Source organism: Haliaeetus leucocephalus, unplaced genomic scaffold, assembly GCF_000737465.1.
Source record: "Haliaeetus leucocephalus isolate CR32 unplaced genomic scaffold, Haliaeetus_leucocephalus-4.0 Scaffold526, whole genome shotgun sequence".
NCBI lineage: Eukaryota > Metazoa > Chordata > Aves > Accipitriformes > Accipitridae > Haliaeetus > Haliaeetus leucocephalus.
In genome coordinates, this window is record NW_010972962.1 from 7,172,812 (window position 1) to 7,194,371 (window position 21,560).

The following is a 21,560-nucleotide window of genomic DNA, read 5'->3' on the forward strand; positions in this document are numbered from 1 at the left end:
CATTTGGTCAGTACTGATTGCTGTGACAGTCATCCAAAAAAGCTCAATCTGATTCTTTAGAAACCTTAATAGATAAAATCTGGAAACACTACTGAGACAATGAACCTAAAGAGTTTTTTTCTTCAGGCGTTCCAAACTAGACCAAGTTTGGCTGTACTTCTATAAGGATAGCAGAAGATATTCCACACAAAGTCCACACTTCCTGAATTTATAAGATGAGGAGGTGGTGGTGGTATTTGCTTTTTTTAAAGACACCCAAAATGTAACTTTTTTGAGTGGTTTTCCTACAACAACTTCAACTTTGAAATTAGGTGGCTACCCAGGCTATAAAATTCAGACCAAATCAGTAAGCTGCAGAAAGCCACTGAATGTGGTCTGATAATGGGAAGCATTAGGTGATGTTAATCAATTTAAAAAAAAAAAAAAAAAAGTTTTTTCAAAGGCACATTCACTCTTGTTGGGAAGAAGACTTTAAGCCCAACAAGTAGGCTGAATTTCTGTGCTACTTTTGAGGTGGCTAGTTCAAGCTTTAAGAAAGATGGCCTTGCCTGTTGGTACAGTACACCTTGAAGTACCCTTTTTTAATGCATTTCTGCTGTAGCAAAATCCATATCAATTATGTAGATAGTTGAAGTTGTGTGAGAACACCTTCCCTGAGTTTTATTGCTGGCCTTCTGAACTAGCAGCAGAGCCCACTGCAGCAGTGTGAACTTCAGAGGAAGTTAGTACCCAATGGAGCAGGAGTTTCTTTTCCGCACTTATTCAGTATAGGAGAGAACAGACAGATTTGCTGAAAGATATTCTAGTCTGGCTGGTTATCAGAACTCTTATGAAGGTAAATCTTCATTTTTCTTCAAATCATGACAGATTTTAAATTACCTACTGGTTAGTCCTGTATGCCTGTGTGCCACTGATGTCAGTGCTATCAGAAATTTGTAGTCTCATGTGCAACTCAAACACTAGTTCTCTGGTTTTCCCCTCCTTCCCCCACCTGACTGGTAGACTCCTGCCAATCTATAGCAGAAGAGTTTGAGATCTGTGTGAAGCTGCACAACGGGGTTTAGTTACTCAGACCCTTCAGCTTTATCTAATGGTTTGGGGGGTGCTCAAGCTGTGGCTAATCATCATATCAAGAAAATGTCTTAGTTTTCATCTACAAATGAAAGTTTGGAATTCTCATTCTTGTGATCACTGTGCATGTTTTCCATCAGGAACTCCTGGCCACTATGTGACAGTAGCTAGATGTGGAAACTGCCACGTGTCTCCTAATGATAAATTGAGGGAATGTATATTTCTACATAAAGAATCAAATTATTTTTCATCATGGAGGATACTTAAGGATCATAGCTTCCTGAAATCATTTATTAATCAGGTTGTCCCTGTCTCCTTGAAAGTGTTTATGTGGATTGTCTGGTATTTTAAGTAACAGTTGAACCATCTTTTTGAAAAAATCAAGAGGAATAATTCTTGTATTTTTATGTTAACAGCTTTTCCTGCTAACAGCGTTACAGCTCCTGGATCTTCTGAAACATATAGTATTTTTTTAGATGAGTCTTAGTCTCAAGGCTTCATGTTATCTTTTTGCTGCACAATTATGACTTTCATTTGATCTTTCATTTATTAAAACATGTTTCCTGGTATAAGGTGAATCTGGTTTAACATTAAGGAGTGAGGTTTCACAGAAACGGCTAAAGCAGTGTTAACAGCTCACTTCTCCCTTTCTCTCTTTGCATAAGACCCCAGAGCTTCTCCTACCCTCACACCGTCACTTCTCTTCCAGCTTCTTTTTCCTAGCTGAAGTGCTGTTTGTATGTCTGGTGCTTCCATTAGTTAGCTTATAGTGAAAACAGAGGTCAGATGAATGTTGGAACTGATGTAAAAGGATGGGAGGGAAGCAAGGATATCCCTTCTAATAATAGCAAAGCAATGGTAGGTTAGTTACCATGGACTATCACCCTTAAGGTGCCCTGGCTAAGGCTAAATTCTGTTAATGAGAAACAACCTAGAAAGACCTGTACTCCTCTGTTCCTTTTGTGCAGGGGATGGTAAATTATCATCTCAGGCTGATATGGTGAAATAGCATCAATCATTCACTTTATCTCTGTTGTGTTTTGGGATTTGTTTGGGTGTGGGTGTGGGGAGCTGGGGGCTTTTGTTGTTGTTTGGGGTTTTTTTGTTTGTTTGTTTTTTTAAATACCTGCTCTCTGACAAGTTCATCATGTAGTAGTCAATGTCTGATTTAGGTTTGCTCAGTGTTACGTGGTGCTGCACACTCTTTCTGCATGAAGTGGTCTCTTAAACCATTCATACAACTGAATCTCTGCTTTCATAGATCTGATTAAGGGCAAAAGAGGATTATTAGTTTTATTAGTCTTGTGCAGCTGGTAGTGCTGTTGTAAAGATTCATTTTTCCAGTCCGTTCCTTTGCTGCATCTTCTTGGAGTTCCTGCAGCCTATAACTTAAACTTACCTGTATCAGCCAGGAGCCCATAGATACTTAGTGACTTTCCAATACTGAATGAGCTGTTGTGTGTGTTGGGTATTAGAGTGGTATCACAGGTCAGCGAGTTGCCTTTTTCGGGTAAGACATTTTCCTATTGAATAATAGGAATCCATATTAGCTAATCAGTGGGTTATTGGTCTATGACTAGGTAGGTCTGGGTGCAACAATCCTTAGTGAAAACTGGTGTCAGCTTTAGGATTAGATAGACAACATCAAAAGGCAAAGCATTTATATATTTTCTTTTCAGAAGAATTTAGGAGCTAACCAAATATGCACATTTTTCTTAGAAAATTCTCATCCTATGGGGGCTTGCTTACTTAATATACACAGGTGCTTCTTTGCTAAAATAAGCATTTCATTCAAATAGTTTTGATGTAACCGATTGCATTATTTCAGGCCAAGAAGAAAGATGTAGCCACATCTTGACAAAAAGTATCACTTCCTTTGCATCTCTACTATGCAACAGAATCCAGCTCCCTAAAGATAAAATAGTAACATAATAATCTAGTTAACACTTCAGTTGTAACGGACTGAGGCAATAGGTGCTCTTCAGAGGAAAGACAGGCCCGATTTTCACATAAATGATCGTTCAGTCTCTCTAATGCATATACTGTGCATATAGTCAGTCTTACGTTTTTGACAATGTGAAGAGTTAACTTTTTTGCTTGAAGCTTTTATGGTACATCTTGATACTATGTTTTAAATCATGAGCATTCTTGTGTTGCATGGCAGGAGAAAAGTGTTACTTTTTTTTTAATTTAAAAACACAGAAGTCTCCTTGCTCATGACTAGACACCAAGAGAGCCTCTACATTTACTCATTAGTCTTTTTTGTGTAAAGGTGCAGAACACAAAAGGAGAGAAAGTATTGCAAAGAGCTGGATCCTTTACTGTGCTGTCACTCTAAGAAACATATTTTGTTATTGTTAGAGCAGTAACTCTAAACTTGGTAAATTATAGTCTCGTTACCCTGAGCTTTTTCTTTTTAAAGATTGCTAATGGATCTTTGTGTGAGTACTGTTTAACATCACTATCAGTTAAAGGAATGGTGCAATTATTTATATAACACGTTCAATTAAAAACAGAGTGGCATACTCCATGGCTGTTAGGGTGAGTTTGTTCTAGTGATACCAGTGGTATCAAGCAGTTCCATTACAGTCTCTTGTTTTCACAACCACCATAACTCTGCATTAACACTTACTGATTGGAATATTTTTCATACAGAGACTATGTATGAGTACTGACTTTGCCTTTTAACACTTCTAAATATCTGTTTATTTAAGTTCTGGAAATATCTGTGCTACTGTACATTGTTGGAATTCTTGACTAGCAAGCTAAAAGTAAAACACCTAAAATGTGAAAATTGGCAGAGGCATAGATAAAGTTTCGGCTGAGCACTTTGCTTTAAAGAAATTTAGTTCTGACTTTTCAATATTTATACTTAAACTGTCTTGCACAAAAAAAATAAAATCTTAAATATATCAATGTATATATTTATATATAGACACATACAAACTATAAATATTTATAAATTAGACACTTGTTGGTTCAGTAATATAAAATTCTGCTGAGCTAACAGATATATTTTTTCCCTTACTCTTAAGAAAAACTTCCCTACCTCAGGGGCTGAACCTGCAAGGCTAATGTTTAAATTTTTTTTAACTTGAATTTTAATATTGCAAAAAAACAAAGGGCAGAATTTCAGAAAGCTTCAAATTCACTGAAATCATGATTCCTAGTAGAGGTCAAAATATATTCTAAGTGTCTCTTCATACTTTTGGAAGTCCTACTTGAAATAGTTCATGCAGTCTACTTTTAGCTAGTTTGCAGAATGCTGTGGGGGTTTTGTTTTGTTGTTTTTGGTTTTTTGGTTTTTTTTGTTTTTTTTTTTTTTACTTTTTGTTTTGTTGGGTTTTTTTTTTACTTTTTTCCTTTCCTTAAAGATGCACTGTAATTTGCTATGTATCATAAACTGTCATTGCACATGCTTTATGTATCCAATACACAGAATATCCAGGACAGTCTTAGTTTTGATTTTCTGGCATATTAGTCCATAATTTTAAAGTTATAAGAATGCCTTTAGTTAATTTTTGGTGGCATTTGAAAACCATCAGTTCAATTCCACTGCAATTTAGTAAAAGCATTGATGTTGCAGTTGGCTGTGCTGCAGCGTGACCCTGCACAGCAAGGCTTGGTGGGTGCTCAGTGGCAGAGCTTGCAGGTATAGAACCATAAAGCATGGGTTCCTTTCAGCTGGAAAACTGCAGAAAAATGTTTCTGATAGCTTTAACTGGATATAGTTGGGATAAAGTTGCCTGTGGATCAAAGTGAAAACATGAAACAGGCTAGACCTGCTGGCAGCTTTCCAGCTGCTTCTTTGCAGGGTTTATATTCTTTTACCTACCCCATCCCAGCCTAGGGAACCAGGTGCATGCTGCCAATTAGTCTTGTCAAGACAGCCCAGAGCTTCTCTTGACAAGCCTGACTGCTGACAGCAGCTGTGGGGTAGTTTTAGGCAGGATTTTAACTCCTTGCTTGCCAGGTACTTTGCAGGTTAAATCTCCTGGTCTCATTCTGCAGTTATTCCAGTATGCTTCTATTTTATGAAAACATGTTTTATACAGAAACTGAACTAAGATTGCCAGTGGTGCTATAGTGAGAGTTTACTTGTCAAAATTCTGGCATGAAAGAATGTAGCTTGGGACTTAAATCATAATGAAGGTCACTTTATAGATCTGTGGTTGCTATCAGAACTATCTATCCCAGGCCACCACCTTCTTCATGTAGAGTGTAGCTGTAGCTGGATAAGACACCAGGCTGGTCCAGCAATTTTCTCCCCAGCAGCTTGAAGTTTAATCTCTCTTCAGTATTGCAGCGGCATGAGGGAGTTTGACTGATTTACAGGTCATCCATTAATATAGTTATACTATAAATTATAACTAAATGTTTCATACTTTTAAACATTTCAAGTAATTCATGTTGCTGCAAAGAGAAGCTTGTTTTTAGTTGTGGAATTTTCCTGAGTTTTCTTGTCTTTTAAGTGTGTATGAGCTTACTACTATCAAGCGCTTTGCTCCAGTAATGTTAGCAGTGAACAAAAAATACAGGTGCTATCCATAAACCTCAGTGGGTTTTTTATTTTCATTAGAAATGGCAAATTTATGAGCTGAGCAACTCATAGTGCAAGAGAATATTGGTTTTTTTAAGTGCAGGTAGCAACATTTAGTTTTCAGGTTAACACTAACTTCATAATTGCAGTTCCTAAGAAATCACAGCTTAGGCTGTCATTCTTCTCAGTTGTTGGGGTTCTAGAAACTTTTGAACTTCTGGGTCTATTTCACTCAAATTTGAAAGAAAGGCAGCTTTTTTTAGTATGTCTTGCAAACTGCACAAATAAGCAATACTGTTTTTTCCTGTGTAGTCACCACTGTTGATACATCACTAGAGAAAGACAAGTAGAACTTTGTTTTCATCAATTTTAAGAGGTGGCAGCTAGCTAGTTTGTATTTGAGCGTATGATCTTTTGCTTGGTCAGATAGAAGGGAAATATGGGAAGTAGCTGGAAGCATGAGAAGAGCTCTGTATGTAAAGGAGGTGCTTGTAAGCTGGTGGAGGGCAAGGGTACTATGGTCAGGGAGAGGCATTAGGCAGGCTGTTGAGGTTTTGAAAAATGTAGTGAGAAGAAATAAGACTGTTAGTATAAATTGATCCCAGAACAGAGGGGCTAACTGTTTGCAAAATAGCCAATTTGCAATTGAATGAAATCCTCTGTTTTCAAAATATCTTAAATTGGATGTTTCTACTGAGCTACTTAAGGATGTGGGATATGATTGACCCATCTTTTCAACTTTGCTTCAAATTTCCTTTGCTTTTAGTGAGGCATAGCTATTAAGGTATGTTTTTCTTTAACTCAGAACTCCCAAGAATTACATATGAATAACCATTAGATCACTCATTATATCAGTTTGAGAACTCTTTATATTTTTGTCGTGGTTTAACCCCAGCCAGCAACTAAACACCACGCAGCCGCTCACTCACTCCCCCCCCATCCAGTGGGATGGGGGGAGAAAATCGGGAAAAAAAAGTAAAACTTGCAGGTTGAGATAAGAACGGTTTAATAGAACAGAGAAGAAGAAACTGATAATGATAACACTAATAAAATGACAACAGCAATAATAAAAGGATTGGAATGTACAAATGATGCACAGGGCAATTGCTCACCACTCGCCAACCAACACCCAACTAGTTCCTGAGCGGCGATCCCGTGCCCCCCCCCCACTTCCCAGTTCCTATACTAGATGGGACGTTACATGGTATGGAATACTCTGTTGGCCAGTTTGGGTCAGGTGCCCTGGCTGTGTCCTGTGCCAACTTCTTGTGCCCCTCCAGCTTTCTCGCTGGCTGGGCATGAGAAGCTGAAAAATCTTTGACTTTAGTCTAAACACTACTGAGCAACAGCTGAAAACATCAGTGTTATCAACATTCTTCACATACTGAACTCAAAACATAGCACTGTACCAGCTACTAGGAAGACAGTTAACTCTATCCCAGCTGAAACCAGGACAATTTTAGAACTTGACAGAGAAGGATATGCTTCATTAGTGTTCTTAAAAGTAGAAACAAATTCTGCCCAACTAGGGGAGAGCTCCATAACTTTTTCTCAGAGTACTTATGGCTTTTTCAGAGGTCATCAAGAGGGCTGCCGTACTGAACGTGAACACTGACTGGAACCATTTATTCTGCCCACATGAATTGAAAAAAAGTATATTGGCAGCTTCTTTTTGAGGAGAGTTAAACATAGCAGTGCAGAAAACATTATTTCAGCGAGTCACCTAGAGTTCTCTTCCGTAGTGGGTATCTTTGCTAACTTAATGCTTTTTCTTGTAACTTCACCTAATCATTTGAAAAAGTAAAAGTTGCCTATTTAGGGTGTGTGGATGTAATTTAAAGGGAACGGCTTCTGTTTAATGTTACTTGTATGGATTTACATGTTAGTGTGAGTGGCCATCAGGATACTGCCTAAATGATTTGAGGGTGTCTTTACTTAGAATTAATATGTATCATTGTCTTGAACTGGCAGAGCTTCTATCATAGATATCTATCAGTATGTGGAGTTCCCAGTAGATCTGTATAGCATTATTTCTGTATTAGTATCTGAAACTTATGTTTGCTATGTGTATTTCTGTGATCCTTATATAATTAGAAATGCTAGCTTTGTTCATGATGGTTGTATTATTATCCACTAGACTTGTGTAAGTACACGGAAAAGAGTACTCCAGAAACAACTGTCTCTCTATCTTTAGTTCAGTGTTGTTCATGTTCTCCTCTTCCATTGATGTTTTTCTGTTTAAGTGATTTTAGATTTTTCTGAACAGAAATGGATGGCAACTCTACAGTATTTTCTAATCTAACATGTGAACACATGTAGTCCTGACATTGTTCTTTTTGAAACCCCAAAGCCTAGTAAGGGGCTACAAGGATGTATCCCACTGTTCAAAATATCTTGGAACGATATTTTTTAACTGAAGTCACCAGTGTGTAGCTGCTTGGAAAGAAACTGGCAGATCATCAGCTATCCAAGCTAACACTGCTTTTTGCTCATTGTGAATTTGCACCAAGGAGAGGAGGAGATTACTTCTTACTTTCAGGTTGGAATAATGGCAAAATATCATTATTTTTCTTTGACTTGACAGTCTGCCAGCTTAAGCCCTTGAAACTTGTAGCTTTCCCTGTATTTTAGAAGGACGCATCAAGCCAACTCCACATTTTATTTTTGAAGTAAAAGTTTTCAGTGGCTGAACTTTCAACATGAGTGTTCAAAGCAGCAGCTTAAATAGAGTCCTAATATCTCACTTTGCAGCCAGAGCCCCGCAGCTGATTAGTATATAGGCTTCAGATTGAGATTTCTCTTCAAAGTAGCCATCTTAATATCATGAGTAGAACTAACCAGTGGTACTGTGGAAGGAAGCAGTCTTGCCCTGGCTGCTGCTTCCTCCTTCCTCATCTGCTCCTCCCTTGTGTTAACATGAGCGTTTATGCAGAAGTCATAAACCAGATGGAGTAGATGATTGAGACTTTTTCTGAGAATTCGTTTTAGTCTGGATCAGTTCCTTGAGCTGGTTGACTGGGCAGCCATATGGTGTACAGACCACCTCCTGCACCAGCACAGGTGGCCAGGAAGAGGCTGACGCCATTTCTTTTGGTTGCAGTGCTGACTTACACCAATTTTGTGTGTTGTTGGAATTACAGCTTGGTATTCTTTACCTCTTCTTGGCAGGTTTGAGTTTTGATTTGGGTATTCAGACATTCAGATTCTTCTTTCTCCCTATACAACTGCACTTCCAAATTATCAGAGCCTGCTAGGAAAAAAACAGTAGCACTTTGCCCTAATAAGGCTTTCATGAACATTTGAGACACTTGGCCCCTTTACCTTGTCTAGTTAAAAAAAATAACAGCCACCTCTTCCAGCCCTCCAAATCAGTTCTTCAAGCTGTCTGCAGTGAGCACATTTGTGTGTGTGTGTAGAAAAATGCATGGTTCTGCTTAAGCCAACATATTCCTTGTTTTTTTAAGAAATGTTGTCTCTAGTATTACAGTAGTAATTCATTATTTCTGGAATGTGTGTTGGAAGGGAGGAGAATGCTTTGTAATCCTTAGTATTGCCCTTTCTTCCTTCCTCAAGTGGGTTACTTTAAATGGTAGGTGTTTGCCACCCTTATTCATTTTGACTGAATAAGGTTGAGGAGTGCTTATGTGAGCAGCTTTCCCTAGGAGCAGTAGCCTATAGCAGGCATTTGGCAATGTGCAAATTGGACATTAACCTCTTCAGCAAGCATACCTTAATGGAAGCAGATGTCTTTAATAATAGAGTGTCTCATCACTCCTGAGTGAATAAGTAAGGAACAATCCAAGTAGAAGTGTAGTCTCCCTCTGTTCCTTTTACTTCTACCTCCATGGTCCAAGGTGATATGCACCAGCATCACTGAATGTGTTAGCCTGCTTGCCTTTGTAGGCTTGTGCTAACATTGAACTAAACAGTGTGCAAGGAGCAGAGAGACTGTGATTTCTCTCCCTCCCCTCTTTTCCCTCCCCTTTCAGGTTATTGGTTTTGTTGACTTGTAATAATTGCCTGGTTTTGTTTTCCTTCAATGTTTTGTCCTTGTTATCTTTCAATGTTTTGAAGCTGCTATCATATGAAAGTACCAAAGTACCAAAACAAGGAATTTTGTAGATTCTTGGTTTTGAAATAAGCATACTATACCTGTTTTGTAAGGTGTCATACCTTATGCAGTATATCAGCTTTTGTGAAGATGGTACATTTTTAGGAGTTAATATTTTGAATGTAATTTACCATATCAACTAATTTTTAAATTGGGTAACACTGTGAGAGTGAAACAAGTGTATCATCTTTAGGACAGAGCACGACCTTGGCTTTGAATGTTCATCCGAGGAAGTCACAGGCAGAAAGCTCCAGCTAGATCTTGTGACACTTCTGGAAAGAGTAGTCTGAGTTTTCAGAGTAATCTATTAATATGTGGTATTTCAGGATTACAAACTGGTTGTAGTTGTTGTCTTTATTTAAATCATATTACACAAATGGTATTCCTAGCCCTCTCTGTAGTTTCATCATTTGTACACTCAGAATACTTGAAGACTACACTCATGCAAACTTCATGGCTTTGAATGTCTCTAAATTTACTGCAAATGGGAATATAGTGTTAAGATACTACTGTTCATTGCTTCTGTAATCCCTGAAGAGTGCTTACTGCCTGTTGTTTCTTTAAGGTAACTTCTGGCAGTTTAAAGCAGATAAAAATACTTTTTAGTTGAAAAGAGATTGCTTTAGGAACATTAGTATAACTTTTCTGTTTCTTAGAAAATCTACAAACTGATGAATTCACTTTGCAGATTTTTTTGGAATTAAATTTATTTTCTGTTTAGGCTAAAATAACCACTGGCAGTGCTCCTTTGTAAAACCAGGATGGCTTTAGGGCCAGTTCAGAAGTAATTTGTATTTTGTCAACCTTAGCGCTGCTACAAGAAAACTGTGAAACCACACATCAGTTGCACATTGATTTAAACTAATTTAAAATTACTAGATTGAATGTTAAATACTTTACCAATGACTCAAGTTTTATTCTAATACAAGGTTGAGAGGTTTAACTGAGACAGTCACCCAAATTCAAGAAAGTGTTTTCCATTAGCAAAGGATGGTTCCTAAAGCAACCACTCCCTCCTGGAGCCACAGGGCAGCTTGTCCAACAGGCTGTGTCAGCTGGCTAGCAATGGTGATGTGATAGGAGGTACATTGACTGTTCATGTTTCTGAGCAGAACTGAGGAATAATAATGATGTATAAAGTTAAGATAAGTACCATTAAGCATGAAATTTCAAGATAAGCTTCCATATCCTTTTTAGATATTTAATGAGTCAAAATGGTTAGTATGCAGCCCCTTTGCCACCTGTGCCCAGTAAAACAGCATCACTGCTTTTATTTGGAATGCAGGTATGTCTTCAGAGGCCTGCATGACCTACTGTTTTAAGTAAGGCTTTATTGAAAATTGTATAACCCTTATTCTAGCAACTTAACCTTTTGTTTGCTCTGTTAAGGACTTGCTCTGAACCAATTATAGTAGGTGTTACTGTCTTGTGTTTGTAGACTCACTAGGAACATAATAGGGAAAAGGAAATGAGTGTAAATGTTGAAGTTGCAAAAGAACTTTACTTTTGCTTTAATCTTTTTGTACTACAATTTTGTACTTGTAACTCTATTACTCTCTAGAAAGATTACTTCCATGGAATCCTTCCACAGTAGTAGTATGGCCTAACTTTAAAAACATTTCAGCAATTTTAGTGCTTCCAGAGGTGAATGGAAACTAATAATGTTTAGTGCTTTCCTGACATTACTCTGGAGTTTCTGCCTAGGAATATTAACTTTTAATATTGACCTAGTGGTTGTTCAAACCCATAGTTTTTTTTGTTCCAGTAAATATGCATCATATTTGAATACTTTTCCTCCTGTTCTGCATGTAAAGCTTTAACATAAGTTCCCAGTGTTTTCTCTTAACTCTTACTCCTGTCCTGGGCTTGGTTCTAGTGTGGAGAAGCAAATTATTCTCTTCTGTCCTGTTACTGTTAGATTTCTGACAGTAGTGTGAGCATACTAAATCCCTCAACTCCTCTTGGGTTTCTGAAAAACGATGATTATTTTAGGGAAGTGCTGACCTACTCTTTTATTAAAAAAACTTGTCTTGTGTTCCACTTTCCCATTTTTAGAATCATGGTTCATATTCCTCTTGCTTCACAATCATGTAACATCCTTGTGTCAAGTACAGCAGTTGCTTACCTGGAAAAGTAATATTAGAAAAGTGTGTATTTTTAGCTGCCTTTTGATGTGATGTAGCAGCTGGAAACAAGGAGGAGAGGCAGTATGAGGTGATCTGACAGCACTGCTAGCCACAACTTGGGAACCACTGCTTTGGACTTGAGACCAAAATGTGGGGAAATGATTTTTACAGGCCTGAGTATGCCCCTTGTGCCTGGCACTTCAATAATCCAGATGCTGTGGCTTTGCTCTTGGTTCTCAAAAGCTTCATTTGAGGGTCCTCCCCTGAACTCTATTTGACAAACGTTAATAGATGAAAAAGAAAGTTCTGTGAAGCTTTTTGTTTATGTTAATATGCATTAAAAATATATAATGAGCAGGTAGTTCCAAGCACACATTTAAGATATAATTAGTAAAATCTCCCTTTGATACCAGTGACTACTTGCAAATATCTAAGTTAAAAAGATATTCTAACAACTAACAAAAATACCGGTTTTCTCTTTGTAGTAATCATGTCCACAACTTGGAGAAGGAATCTAGCAAGTTCGTGTTGAGGTTTATTCTCAAGACAAGATACAGTGACTCATATGCTTTTCTGGGTAAGAAGGGTATCTATATTCTCTTGAGTATGACAAAAAGTAGTTAACCTTTTAAATTTAACTTTTGAAAAGTACAGTCTGTCAAGCCAGTATGGTGGGGGTTTTGTGGGTGGGTGGGGGTGGTTGTTTGTTTTTTCTTTGTTCTTGAAGCTTTCTGGGCAAGTGTAGAGAACTTTTTCCACCCATCTAACAGTCTAAAGATGTTCTAGACTAACAGTGCAACGGAAGAGCAATAATGAGCAATTGTAGAATAAAAGACACCACTGAATAGTGTATGACTGTTTGGTTAGAAAAGTAATTCCAGTTCATTGTCACAAAGACATGTACTGTTTCTAGCCTGATTTCCCAAGGGAATGGAGGTTCCATACTCTCTCTTCCTTTTCCTTTCCCCCAAATTTTGAACATCCCTGTGACTAGGAAGAGAAAGAAATGTACAACTTGAGAGAAAAGTGGGTAGAAGTCAACTTTATGTATACTGTGTTGACAGGCTGGCAGCCAGCAAACATATGCTGCCTCCTGGTCAGTGTGGGTATTCTGAGACACCACAAACAGCTGTGTTGTTGCAGTGGTGCGATACATGGTTATATGGTTCCTACAAATCTGTACATGATCTGACTTTATTAGTTCTGCTGCTCTTAGAACTCCCCCAGTCCACCAGCTTGGTCCAGACAATTTCAGAAAAAAACAAATCCAGGAATTTTTTTTAATCAGGAAGATGTTCCTTGCTCTTTGCTTACTCGCTTTTATGTATGCACAGAACTCTGTAGCATCTTCTATGTATAACATTTCTCTGCAAGAGTGTCCCTCTTTAATAACTACTTGGATGGTGTTCAGATTGGCATTAGCACTGTGTTCTAGTTAACTTGTGCCAGTCGTCTCTAGAGACTGTTAAGGCCTGACTTCCCTGCCCCCTGCTGCATCCACACTAAATTCTTAACGTTTTAGTTTATGCAATTGGATGTAGATACCTAGCTTGCTGGGTTTGCTGAAGTATCTCAGGAGGGGATGAGGAAGAAAGGTTTTGCTCCTTTTGCTGTCCCTATAACAGTTAGGTGTTTCATGTTCATTATCCTTTCACGATTCTCATAAAATGAGAATGATTCTCTGACTCTTCGAGTCTCAGTGGATTCTGCTATAAAATTATGGGCTTACAGCTGTGCTTTTATCTTAAGGGACTTCTAGACTGGATCACTAGAGTATTGCTTACTTGTTTATCATCCACAATATTTCATGAGACCCAGTGCATTCAATCACTGCTTCAGATTCCATTCTAGCTGTGAACAGAAAACATGCAGCAACAGAGGAATGCTGCTTCAAAATAATATGTTTCCAAAGAACAGAGGAGTTTAATTAAGAGTTAAATTAATAAGATGACATCTTTTAGTCCTTTAAGTTTAGCACTTCTCTCAGAACTTAATTAGATCTAATTTAGCTTGGCATTGCCTGGCTTTAAGTACAGAATTAGCCTGTTTCTCTGTCCTAGGGCAGTCCTGTGTTTTTGGCAGTCTTGGTCCAATTATCGAACTCAGTTTCTAAAGAAGTAGTTGCACACTACACAATACACACTGCTAATGTTTTTATATTTTTACTGTATCTTCATGATTCACTGTCATTGTGTTTCTGCTGCATATCTGCTTTCTTTTTAAGTGTCTTACTAAAAACAGAAAAGCTCCTTGGGGTCTTTCATTCTTTTGTATCTTAAGTAATAAAGCCAGACTTTTTTTTTTTACATGTTTCATATGTATGGCTTTTATTAATATATTGGAGACTTTGTAATTCTAAAATTCTGCTGATACCTTGCTGTCTTTCCTTGTCTTTTGGTGATTGCCTCATCTAAGACTGCTGAATAATTCCCCCCCCCCCCCCCCTCCATTTTTTTGCTAATTTTTTTAACCTTGTCAGTTTTAGTGGGGAATTTATCTGACCTGTGGCTGGAGCTTTTGCTTTTACATGGTGTATCTGGACATTTGCAGTGCACTTGTTGGATTTCACTAACTGCTGTCATCGTTTGGAGTGACTTGAATAGTTCTTTTTCAGGATTTGTTTTACTGCTGCTTATTGGAAGCTTATCAGGGAGTCATACCTTACATACGACTTAAAGGTTCTTCCTAAAATGAAGAATTTTAGACTGCGTATTTCCTGTGCATCAAATACAACTATGCAGACCTACCTACATGCCTACAGAAAAATGGGAGGACCTGCTTGTAAATAAAATGTTCATAATTTCCCAAACATTTTCTTCATGGTGATTTTTCTAAGTATGAAAATGGTGTGATGCATGTCACTTCCACATAACTGTACAAACACTAGGGCACTTTTTCAAATGTAGTGTGTTCAATTAACAGTAATCTTGACTCTAACTTGATTGATAACTGAATGTATATCCTCATTTTCTTAAACTATATTTTTATTTTAATATTTCTTCTCCTCTTGAATTTAGATAACATAATCCATGGATAAAGTAGGAAAGATGTGGAACAGTTTCAAATACAGGTGCCAGAATCTCTTCGGTCATGAGGGTGGAAGCCAAAATGAAAATGTGGTTGTAAACTCCAGTAGTTGCTCATCTGCTAAAGAGAAAGCTATCCAGATAACTGATCTGGCTCAACAACAACCCAGCAGCCCTTTGAGAGAAAACGTTGCTTTGCAATTAGCTTTAAGTCCTTCAAAGAATTCGGCAAGGCAGAACCAAAACTGTGTCACAGAAATTCCTCAGATTGTTGAAATAAGCATTGAGAAAGAGAATGACTCGTGTGTCACCACGGGAGCTAGACTTGCTCGAAGGGACTCTTATTCTCGGCATGCTCCTTGGGGTGGGAAGAAGAAGCATTCCTGCTCTACCAAAACTCAGAGCTCCTTGGATACTGAAAAAAGATTTGGTAGAACACGAAGTGGTTTGCAGAGGAGGGAGAGAAGGTATGGGGTGAGTTCTGTCCATGATATGGATGCAGTATCAAACAGGACAGTAGGTAGCCGTTCTCTGCGACAGCGTCTACAAGATACTGTTGGGCTGTGTTTTCCCATGAGAACTTACAGCAAACAGTCCAAACCTCTGTTTTCTAACAAAAGAAAGATCCATCTCTCTGAACTAATGCTTGAGAAATGCCCTTTTCCTGCAGGCTCAGATCTGGCTCAGAAGTGGCATCTGATTAAACAACACACAGCGCCTGTGAGTCCTCATTCAACTTTTTTTGACGCATTTGATCCTTCTGTGGTTTCCACAGAAGATGAAGAAGACAGGCTCAGAGAGAGACGTAGACTTAGTATTGAAGAAGGGGTTGATCCCCCTCCCAATGCCCAAATACATACTTTTGAAGCTACAGCACAGGTTAATCCATTATATAAATTGGGACCAAAGTTAGCCCCTGGTATGACTGAGCTGACTGGGGACAAAAACATAACATCTCCAGGGAACTGTGACTCTGAAGAGGACACAACAACACTTTGTCTGCAGTCACGCAGGCAGAAGCAGCGTCAGATGTCTGGAGAGAGCCATGGCCATATCAGCAGGCAGGGGGCTTGGAAAGTGCATACTCAGATTGATTACATCCATTGCCTTGTGCCAGACTTACTTCAGATCACAGGTAACCCATGTTACTGGGGTGTGATGGACCGCTATGAAGCAGAAGCACTTCTGGAGGGTAAACCCGAAGGCACTTTTTTGCTCAGGGATTCTGCGCAAGAGGACTACCTCTTCTCTGTGAGCTTCCGTCGTTATAACAGATCGCTACATGCACGCATTGAGCAGTGGAATCACAACTTTAGTTTTGATGCCCATGATCCCTGTGTGTTTCACTCCTCCACTGTTACAGGGCTTCTGGAACACTACAAAGATCCTAGCTCTTGCATGTTCTTTGAACCGTTACTTACTGTATCTCTGAACAGGACTTTCCCCTTTAGTCTGCAGTATATCTGCCGGGCAGTAATCTGCAGGTGTACTACGTATGATGGAATTGATGACCTTCCTCTACCCTCAATGTTGCAAGACTTTCTAAAGGAGTATCACTATAAACAAAAAGTCAGGGTGCGATGGCTGGAGCGGGAACCTATAAAAACTAAGTAAATGGAAATCAGAATAAGCTTCTAGAATACGTGCATTACAGTTTAACTGCAGCGAGTGCACCAACAATGGCTAGCTTTTCTGCAATATCCTATTTAAGCTGAGTGTTAGTATCCTGTCAGATGCTGCCTGCTGTTAATCAAACTAAGTTGTGATGCCTCTTGGAAACAATAAGCAGACACAATTCTGCACGTTTTTCATTAAGGCCTAATGAAAATATTTTTGCTAATTTCTATATATTTTGTTTCCCTTTTATAGCTGTAGTAATTGGATGAAGAAACTACGAGGCATTTTCCATGGGGCATTCATGTAATGCTAATAAAGGCATTATCAGAGAGGTGGTTTTGCTAATATTTGAAGTATTTTTTTTAAATTATGTTCTTGAAAACTTTCCAGTACTCAAAGTACTAATTTAGTTCACAAACAAGTTTCCAAATACTAGTGAATGAGAGTATTTTCTTTTAATGAAGAGCAGTTCATTAGAAGCAGTCCATTAAGAGTTAATGGTGTTTTGATGTTAATAGATGAATCATGCTTTTCTCCATGTATAAGGCTTCCTAATTGTTAAGACTTGAATATGCCTGCTCGGTACTGTAATTCTGTTTTAAAACACTTGGAGATTTAAGTGGCATTGTTAGCAAAAGTAATACTGTCTTGGACAGTTAAATACCTTCCAGTGTGAATTACTGATTCAGTGGCAGGACACGGGCTTAGATTATTGCCATAAAACAAAAGGTTGCCTTTTTTGCCTGAACAGAATTTGGTGTCCTGACTGCTAGTAACTTACAATGGAAGGTAATAGTGAAGAGAAAAAATGTTTAATTATTTAAAGTTGTCTGATTATTTTTATGGAGAAAATTACAAGTGGTTGAATTATTATAATCAGAATACAAAATCTGACAGATCTGAAATAAATGTCAGATTTCAAAGGTACTGTTACATTTTATTTGTAAATAACTTTCCATTTGCGCTTTTAAAAATGTTTTAATATGCACTGATTATAGTTTCAACAGATTACTTGGAAACAAGATTCTAAGTTCTGTTTGCTTATTTAATTGGAGATGGAACTTAAAATAGTTCTGTCTTGGACATTTTTGCACTAAAATTTTGTTGGAATGCCCTGACCCCTCTTTAATGTTTTATACCAATTATGAGTGCTCCCTAGTTTCTTTACCAGCTGCTACAGTATGTTATTACTTACTTCTCTATGGCAGTGACCTGTGCGAGGTAGGGAACATTTTGGCTGCAAGTACTATAAACATTATTCTTGTATGCTATGCTAACCCTTCTATTGATGTATTTTTCTGCTTGCTGTGCCTTGTTCTGGCTTTTTGTGCTAATAAAGTACAGTATGTTCAGTGTTATACTTGTATATCTGCTCTGTTTTTATATATTCACGTAACTTGTAGCAGTTAACTGAATTTTTAATAGGCTTTTCTTAGTACTTAGTATAGGTAATGCACAAATAGTGTGCAGTTGAATATCGGTTGGTCAGCACACCATATTCCTGGTTTTTGTTACATGCTTATCAGAAACCTGACAGTGTACACCATTGAATGTTTCTGTAGTCACTGCAAAGTAATGGACTTGTCTGCAGACATAGATAATTTTACAGTTTTTGTCATGTAAAGGATAAATGTTAAGCAAAAACTATTTGAAAACATTATCAATCCCCTGAAATGGTTGCTGAAGGTGTTTCAGCGCGTTATATAGCTAACTGCTATGCTTAATGTATTGATACTCCCCACTGAGTAAGGAATGGTTATTCCTGTAAATTGACAGTACAGCAGTGGCATTTGTTCACTTTTGGACTATTTTAATAAATAGATGTATACGCAAACTGGCCAAATGTCCTGTTTTTACCAAAGAATACTGTCAATTTATGTTGGGGTATTTTTTTAGAAAAAAACTAAGAGTGGAGAGGTGCAATTTCTGTTCTATCAAATATTTATCGCAAGCTATGATAAACCAAAGTATTTGACAATTTCATCTGAACTTAACTAATGTATATGTTTATGTTGGTAGAGCTTAAAACTTTTACATCGATGGTGGTGTAATTTTGCTTGAACTCACGATGCACCTGAAGGGGAATGGTTTAAATACTTTTGTAATGACTGGAACGGCACTACATAGAAGCTCATACTGCAAGGGGTTAATCTGAAGCACCCAGAAAGCACTTTAAAACATGTGTTTATATGCTTGTGGAAAATCTGTGATCCTGTTATGCATTCTTTGTAGTAGCTTATCTTTTTTCATGTGTTAAAAGACTTCAACTGTTAAAATAGAGCTTTGTTTAGAATATGTAAATAATAAGTTTATGTAAGTATGTGTACAAATGTGCTAATTGTCACTTAAGATTTGTGTATGTGTCATTGGATATGCAACTCCTGGTTTAAAATCTGCTCTAAGCATAGAAAGAGGAAGAAAGTCACCAGCATGAAATTGCACCTAAGTGTACCTTCGCTGTGCCATTCTTACTGTTCCCTCAGTTGGATTTGAATTCCAGATGAGTTTACTTTAAATCATGCTTTCAGTATTAGTATTATACAGTCAACCTGCAACCAAGCTTTGTCCCAATGTGGGGACCTGTTTTTTGTTTACACCCATTGCAGTTGCTTGTCATAAACTAGCTGATGAGATCCTAGCTGTGACATTATCAATGTGATCAGGAAAACACATTCATTTTAATTTTTTTTTTTAATCATGTGGTGGAATCTTTGGAAAAAAAAATAAAAGCCCCAAACCCTTATCTCAGAAAGTTTGCTCTTGCCTTTGTGTAAATAATCTTTATGGAGAGGATTTATTGCTCCCTTAAAACACACAAAAAAGGAATGGGCTATTTCCCTACAACTTTTTTAAAGCTTTGCTTCACTGAAATATACAGAATAACTTGCTAGTGTGGTTATACTAAAAATACTCACTTTCTGAATTGTAGTAGACTTAAGCATTGACTACTCAAATTGCAGTGTATTTCCTAATAATTTTCAGTTCTAAAGGCACTAAAATGTTGAGAATGCAAGTAGTTGATTCCTCATTTCCGTTTGAGGACTATGCTTTAACCTTCTGATTTTGTGTAGAAATTCTTACGCATGTCGTCTTCAAAAGATGTGCACAAACCACTGATGTATCTTTCATTTTTTTAACAATAGGATTCAATGTAATAAGGTATGCTAGCATGATTCCAATCTAATTTGGTTACGTGCCAGATAAGTATTTGAGCCTCAATCTTGTAAAGCGTTCTTTTGAGGTTATTCTAATTTCTGCAGAAAGGGCTACAGAAAGGGCTCACTTGGTAGGATTATTTTGCAAAAAATCTTACAAAGGTCCTTGACCATATTTGAAAAGAACAGGGTGGTGGTGCTGTGTGGGAATTAAGATCTTCGAATACTTAGCACAACTTGGTGGTTTTAGTGTGTATAAATACACACATCATTGTATTTTAGAAATCAGCAACAGCTCCAGTTTACCAAAATACGGAAATTAAAATAATTGTAACTTTCATGTAACATGTTATCAAACATTGGAAAATCATTGTGTAAATAAAACAATGTCATTAATGCATTGACATGTAGCACATGGAGGGTTTTTACTTTAGTCAGATCATTGTTTTTAGAACAGAATTACAATTTAAAAAATCAGGGCTGTAAATCCAAATATTTTTAGACCTTTATGTCCCCATGGAATTGGAGAAAAGTAACTATACTACATTTTGACTATGTGTGGTGCTCTACAGGTTGGGGGTTTTTATCAGTTTTAAAGGCATAACTCTTCTGAAAATACTCTTAAGGACATGTAGACACTTGTCCAGATAATTTACTTGTCAGAATGAAACTTCTCTTAAAGTAAGTTACAAAGCCATGTTTTGCATTTATGTACTTTAAATTTTGTGTGTATTTGAAGACTTGTTGCTTACAAAATGATAGTCTTTAAATCAGAAGCAGACAGTCTTTGAAAGACCTGTCTGTGTATCAATAGTGTTTGGTAAGATGAATTCAAGCCTTTGCTAGGTGTCATTGTGACAGTTACTCAGGTCCTTAAGTCCATATTTAACTTTAAGGTTCTGCACTACTTGGAAACAAACAAAGATTCTGAATTTCTGTGATACAAAACTGATTTGCTTTAGTTTCTGTGTGCAAGCCAAAATATTTGCGGAATGCTTTAAAGCTTGTTTCTGCTGCAAAGTTGCATGTCAGACTGAAGCTGTCAAGTCAGAAGTTGCTGAGTACCAGAGACATGAATCTGCAGGGAGCATGGTTAGTTTGGTGGGATTTTTCCCCCAAGGTTACCTTGAAATACAGTATTTAATGGAAAAATATGAACTGAATCTTCTATGATTTTTTTTCCTAAACATTATTTGTCTCCTTTTAAAACTATTCACATTTAAAATTATGAAAGTGCTTTTTGAGTCTCATTTTTCCTAGTGTTGTGAAATGATCATGTATGTGCCAAACCTTAGCCTGCAAGAGTCTACATAGCCCATATATATATACGTTAATAAGATGCCTCTAAGCATATGTGCATTCATGGTCTTTTTTGAAGCTACCTGAAGTACCCTACTATTGGTGAGCATTAATATATTGGAATTCTAAAAATTCTCTCAACTTTCTGTCTGTGCATGGCATGCATTGCAAATAAAAGGACTATTTTATCTGTATCTTCAGCTGTATGTATATATTATAGCCAGTTGACTGGTGTGTGTTTTCCTGTTATTGCCACACTTGCCTAAACAGTTGTCTCCTGACTGTGACTAAAGGAGATCTTAGATTTTTTTTGTTCATAATTGCTTTTTTAAAAAGTCTTAGAATAGGCAGAAATCAGGTCAGTTGGCTTTTGAAGTGTTAACTCTTACAAAGCATGGTATAACACTGCTAATTGCTCTCCTTTTTTGCAATAGTGCTGTACAAAGAATCATTTAGCTTGACCATGGGTTGTGTCTACTAAATGCAGATTACTTAAAATGTCTGAACTTTAAGGTTTGGTTTCAATTTTTAATTGAAAATGCTACCAGTGAGGCATTTGAAAAGAAAAAGAACGTTTTCACAGCAAGATACATAAAGTAAATGTTTTGTGATGAG

General features: G+C 37.4%; 1 protein-coding gene across 1 annotated transcript in view; it reads left to right on the plus strand.

Moving 5' to 3' along the window:
- The window catches only part of SOCS5 (suppressor of cytokine signaling 5), a 33,386-nt gene extending 15,068 nt beyond the window's left edge, over nt 1-18,318 (plus strand). The window contains exons 2-3 of the mRNA XM_010576502.1: nt 12,334-12,425; nt 14,866-18,318. Of these exons, the coding sequence (XP_010574804.1) occupies nt 14,878-16,488 (1,611 nt within the window). The 5' untranslated portion in view covers nt 12,334-12,425; nt 14,866-14,877 and the 3' untranslated portion in view covers nt 16,489-18,318. The remainder of the gene's footprint in view (nt 1-12,333; nt 12,426-14,865) is intronic.
- The last annotated feature ends 3,242 nt before the right edge of the window (nt 18,319-21,560 follow it).